The 5,717-nt window shown below is 44.8% G+C and overlaps 2 protein-coding genes across 4 annotated transcripts in view; both read left to right on the top strand.

The window, feature by feature from the left end:
- Positions 1–1,162: 1,162 nt before the first annotated feature.
- C1GALT1C1 (C1GALT1 specific chaperone 1) lies at positions 1,163–5,024 on the top strand. Of its 3 annotated transcripts, none has more exons than XR_002892436.3 (2): positions 1,163–1,451; positions 2,402–2,467. XR_002892436.3 is itself a non-coding variant. In XM_007122047.4 (2 exons), exon 2 carries the CDS (start codon positions 4,058–4,060, stop codon positions 5,012–5,014), a length of 957 nt encoding a protein of 318 aa, XP_007122109.1. In that variant the 5' UTR covers positions 1,163–1,451; positions 4,053–4,057; the 3' UTR covers positions 5,015–5,024. The 3 variants fall into 3 exon arrangements, 2 of the variants coding, with proteins under 2 accessions (XP_007122109.1, XP_023983995.2); XM_007122047.4 differs by lacking the exon at positions 2,402–2,467 and adding an exon at positions 4,053–5,024; XM_024128227.3 differs by lacking the exons at positions 1,163–1,451; positions 2,402–2,467 and adding exons at positions 2,541–2,662; positions 4,053–5,024.
- Positions 5,025–5,279: 255 nt separating this feature from the next.
- Positions 5,280–5,717, top strand: part of LOC112066114 (heterogeneous nuclear ribonucleoprotein A1-like) — a 1,117-nt gene continuing 679 nt past the window's right edge. Inside the window, exon 1 of the mRNA XM_028482336.2 lies at positions 5,280–5,717. Within this exon, the coding sequence (XP_028338137.1) occupies positions 5,283–5,717 (435 nt within the window). The 5' untranslated portion in view covers positions 5,280–5,282.

The raw sequence follows: 5,717 nt of genomic DNA, 5'->3' as shown, positions 1-5,717 counted from the left end.
AAGTTCTTTTCCAGTTCTAGAATTCATTTTTGTATTCCTTTGGAGAACATACCACCATGTATTTGTAATGAATTGTCTAATGTCTTTCTTCCCTGCTAGACTGAGAGCTCCTTGAAGGCAGGGGGCTAATTTTGTTCACCACTATATCTTCAGAATTTAGGGTAGTGCTGCCAGGACAGTAATTGCCTAAAATCTATTTGTTCATTGTTTCAGTGCTTCTTGAAACCTTCAGTCTACTTAAACTGGGGCATTGTCAATACTCAAAGGTACGTGTCTTTAGGAACTCAGGCCTGAGTAAATCACCACTCAGTTATTTAGATGGAAACTGGTGACAGTACATTTTAAAAATGTGTAAGACTTCGTGCTTTTTAGCAAAAAACCCTTTCTGCCACAAAAATGAACTTTAAAGGACAGATCACATGTTTAGCGGAAAGAGAGCTCCACACTTATAATCAGAGCTGAATCTAGTGCCACCTCTGCCATTAATTACTGTGTGGCCTTTAGAAAGTTCCTTATCCTTTCTGGTCCTGGTTCCTCATCTGTTGCTCTAACATTCATTAATTCCACAAATATGTACTGTCCCCTGCGTGCGGCACTAGGTTAAGTGCTAGTGATACAGGGGTGAGTAATATAACAGCTAACAGTTAACGAATGCTTACTGCATGCTTGGTCTTTTGCTAATGGAGTCAAAGGCACTATCTCATTTAATCTTCCATGATAGCACTACCGTGATACTTTCTGTACTTTACAAAGGAGGGAACTGAGGCATAGCGAGGTGAAGTAACTTTCCCAGCATACCAAAGGACGCGGTGAAGACAGGACTGGAAACCGGACAGTGGGGCTTCAGATGCCATTCCAATAACCTTAGCGATCCTTGCCCTCATAATTCAACGACTATTGGCCTGCATTTAATCCCAGCCCAGTACTGGATGGAGCGCCCTCTTGTCAATGGGAGGGTGCAGTGCAGGTGCTTGTCAGAGAAACCATTGAGAGACCTGACACGATCTCAGTCAGGTGAAACACTCTACCTCCCTCTCGCAGTTTCCGCAACCGGAAAATGAAGCGGTGGGACGTGTCAGTGGATCCTACGCACGCACGCCTCTCTGGGCGTTCCATTGGGTACGGGTGAGCGTACGGGTCACGCCAGCAGGACGCGCTTCTCTGAACTCGGCACGGGGCGGAGAGAAAGGGCGCGCTATGTGCGCGCGGATCCTTCCGACGTCGGCGCGGGCGGGCGACTCCGCCTGGCCTAGGGCTCCTCTGCCCCGCCCCGCTGCCCGCGCCGTTGTGGCGTCTACTTCCGGGCCCTCACCACCTTTAGCGAAACCAACGAGAAGAAACCGCCTGCATCTAGAGCAGCCCGACCAGGAACGTAACCGAGTGGCCCGCGAACGTGAGAGGAAAGCCGTGCGCGGCTGCGCTTTCCCGCCCCTGAGCCTCTCTAGACGCGGGTGAGTGCTGGGGCATCGGCCCGCACCTGGAGCTGCCCGCGGAGCAGCCCCCGGAGCGGCCTGACCCCGCCCCTCTCCGGGGAAGGCTTGGGCCCTGGCCCACTCCCAGCGTACTCCACGCGGGGTGTCCGGGCAGGTGCAGTGTGAGGAACAGTGAGGGGGGTGGATAGAGCGCCGGCTTCCTAGAGGCGCTCCCTCGGCCCCTCCTTGGGGTGTTGAGATGACCATGTTCTCTCCCTCACTTTTGTTCTCCATTTCAACCTCCTCCCTTTTCCATACTCCACCCCAACCGCCTTTATCTAAAAGGGTTCATCTCAAAAACCACTCTGGTCGTTTCTGCCTCGCTTGTGCTCGTGTGCGGTTTTAAGTTTCCCTTGCCTCTGCACCAAATATCCTATCATGCGCATCTCTAGATGCTACTCCTTAGAAAAATTTGAGCAAATGTTTCATAAGTAGTATCCCCATCAGGAAGAATTCTGACATACATAAACCATTATCAATCTAAGAGACACTAGTGAATTATTATATAATGGCCAGACATATTGAAAATTGTGTAATATGAAATACCAAAATCTTATATAAAATAATTCATTTTGGAGTGCATCTGACAATTCTAAAACAAGCAGAGCTTGTTTCCTATGAATTTTCTTTTCCTTATTAGAGCTGTGTTTGTTGACCAAGTTCTGTGAGTGACACAGGAAAGCTGTCCTGCCTCTTTCCCACCCGACTCCCCACCCCTCCTTAGGAATTACATCTGTCAAGTTGTTCCACACGTTGTCCTTCTAAGGTAATGGAGGTAAAAGTCCATTTCCTCTAGAAGAAAACCAAGGGGTGGTTTCCTTGTAGCAGTACGGTGATGCTGGATGTAATGGTTAACAGATCCTACATGTTTTTCCATTTGTAGGAAAACAAGGTTATTCAGTAACTTTTTATTAAATTCCCAATAATAGGGCTTCCCTGGTGGCGCACTGGTTGTGAGTCCGCCTGCCGATGCAGGGGACGCGGGTTCGTGCCCCTTTTGTTTAAAATAACCACTTGAGGGCTTCCCTGGTGGCGCACTGGTTGTGAGTCTGCCTGCCGATGCAGGGCACGCGGGTTCGTGCCCCGGTCCGGGAAGATCCCACATGCCGCGGAGCGGATAGGCCCGTGAGCCATGGCCGCTGGGCCTGTGCATCCGGAGCCTGTGCTCCGCAACGGGAGAGGCCACAACGGTGAGAGGCCCCCGCGTACCACAAAAAAAAAAAAAAAAAAAAAAACAATAATATGGGTGGAAGCACTGTTGAGATCTTTATTCTGTAATAGAAAAACCATTAAACTGATGCCAGGATATCTGATTTCTAGTTCAGTTCTATTGCTGACTGTGACTTTGGGTCACTTACCTAACCTCTGTGGACCCGCTGTTTCCCTATCTGTAAAATGAGAAAAGTGACATTAGATAGCTTCTAAGGCCACTTTCAACTTTAAGAAACAAAGGGAAAATCTAAGTAGCTCAGTAGAACATTCCTTGTGGAGGTGGAAGGGAGATTGGGAAAATCTCAACAGTTGTATTTAATGTTGGGTTTTCTTTTAATTCCTAATTGAAATAAAAGTGGCTTCCCTGGTGGCGCAGTGGTTGAGAGTCCGCCTGCCGATGCTGGGGACACAGGTTCGTGCCCTGGTCCGGGAAGATCCCACATGCCGCGGAGCGACTAGGCCCGTGATCCATGGCCGCTGAGCCTGCGCGTCCGGAGCCTGTGCTCCGCAAAGGGAGAGGCCACAACAGTGAGAGGCCCGTGTACCACAAAAAAAAAAAAAAAGTGTAGACTTTTCCCTTTTTACTTCCCCAAAGAATAAGAAAATGCCTTTGGAGGAAATTAAAATGTTCATTAATAGTCGCCAGGTATGCCTGTATTGACTCAGTTCTCATCCAAATAATTTAGCTATTTTCATTATGGGCTTTTATTATTATACATCAGTTAGTTGAGATACTGTATTGGAAACCATTTAGTCTTAGGAACAAAAGGGTAAATATTAACATATATGGTATCAATTCCAAGATGTACTCAAAACACCTAAGGACAGCAGCCATCAGTTAAATAAAGCACTAGGTTGAGAACAGAGGCCAGCACAGATACCATTGGTGATTTACCAGTTGTAGGTGGTTTTATCTCTTCAATTTAAGGTTTTGTTGTAAAAGTCCATTTATATCTGCAGAGGTGTTTAAATAATATAATGCAAGCTTGTGAAATGAAATTCCTTTAAAGAGAATGATGGACAGACAACCTCTGTAATATCAGTTTCTGGGGTTAGTGCTTTGGTTTAGTATTTGGTTAATTAAATCCCTATAGATGAAGTGCAAAAATAGCCTCCCAGAAAATTCTACGGCAGCAAGGTGTTGCTGCAAAGTTCCACTTTGTACCGAACAGTAATCAGGTATCATTGGAAACAAAAAATTCTTAAGACTCTCTTGTGCTACTTGCACTGACTCAATTTCAAGCTTGGGAGCCTTTTTTTTTTTTTTAACATTAAGAGCAAAATGTAAGTATAGGGGGAATATAAAATCAAATCACTAGACTAATCCTTTTCTATTAAGTATCCTAAGGATCTTTTTCTTCTTTATAGGAAAAATGCTTTTTGAAAGCAGTTCATTTTTGAAGGGTGTAATGCTTGGAAGCATTTTCTGTGCCTTGATCACTATGCTAGGACACATTAGGATTGGTCATGGAAATAGAATGCACAACCATGAGCATCATCACCTACAAGCTCCTAATAAAGAAGATATCTTGAAAATTTCAGAGGATGAACGCATGGAGCTCAGTAAGAGCTTTCGAGTATACTGTATCATCCTTGTCAAACCCAAAGATGTGAGTCTCTGGGCTGCAGTGAAGGAGACTTGGACCAAACACTGTGACAAAGCAGAGTTCTTCAGTTCTGAAAATGTTAAAGTGTTTGAGTCAATTAACATGGAAACAAATGACATGTGGTTAATGATGAGAAAAGCTTACGAATACGCCTTTGATAAATATAGAGACCAATACAACTGGTTCTTCCTTGCACGCCCCACTACGTTTGCTATTATTGAAAACTTAAAGTACTTTTTGTTAAAGAAGGATCCATCACAACCTTTCTATCTAGGCCACACTATAAAATCTGGAGACCTCGAGTATGTGAGTATGGAAGGAGGAATTGTCTTAAGTGTAGAATCAATGAAAAGACTTAACAGCCTTCTCAGTATTCCTGAAAAGTGTCCTGAACGGGGAGGGATGATTTGGAAGATATCTGAAGATAAGCAGCTAGCAGTCTGCCTGAAATACGCTGGAGTATTTGCAGAAAATGCAGAAGATGCTGAAGGAAAAGATGTATTTAACACCAAGTCTGTTGGGCTTTTTATTAAAGAGGCAATGACTAATCACCCCAACCAGGTAGTAGAAGGATGTTGTTCAGATATGGCTGTTACTTTTAATGGACTGACGCCTAATCAGATGCACGTAATGATGTATGGGATATACCGTCTTAGGGCATTTGGGCATATTTTCAATGATGCATTGGTTTTCCTACCTCCAAATGGTTCTGATAATGACTGAGAAGTGAAACAAGAGGATATATATGATCACCGTATAAGACATGTGGTGTTGTTATGTGTGGTAACAACTGCATATCCAACACAGCAGTATGTTTCTTTTTTTTTTTTCTTTTTCAGTTTGGTGGCACTGGTTTATTCGCACATTGAAGTTTAGTAATACATTTTAAAATAGGGTGGGGTTTTTTTCCTTAAAACATATATGAGCTTTTCTGCTTGTGGACGCCGCCGAGTAAGCATCGTTGACGTTTCCCCCCGCCTCCACTGCCGTCATGTCTAAGTCAGAGTCACCCAAAGAGCCCGAACAGCTGCGGAAGCTCTTCATCGGAGGTTTGAGCTTTGAAACAGCCGATGAAAGTCTGAGGAGCCATTTTGAGCAGTGGGGAACGCTCACAGATTGTGTGGTAATGAGGGATCCAAACACCAAACGCTCCAGAGGCTTCGGGTTGGTCACATATGCCACTGTGGAGGAGGTGGATGCGGCCATGAATGCAAGGCCACATAAGGTGGATGGAAGAGTTGTGGAACCAAAGAGGGCTGTCTCAAGAGAAGATCCTCAAAGACCTGGTGCCCACTTAACTGTGAAAAAGATTTTTGTTGGTGGCATTAAAGAAGACACTGAAGAACATCATCTAAGAGATTATTTTGAACAGTATGGGAAAATTGAAGTGATTGAAATCATGACTGATCGAGGCAGTGGCAAAAAG

The sequence above is a fragment of the Physeter macrocephalus genome, chromosome 21 (genome assembly GCF_002837175.3).
Source record: "Physeter macrocephalus isolate SW-GA chromosome 21, ASM283717v5, whole genome shotgun sequence".
Taxonomy (NCBI): Eukaryota; Metazoa; Chordata; class Mammalia; order Artiodactyla; family Physeteridae; genus Physeter; species Physeter macrocephalus.
Note: the sequence above shows the minus strand (reverse complement) of the source record. Positions and strands in the feature narration are given on the sequence as shown.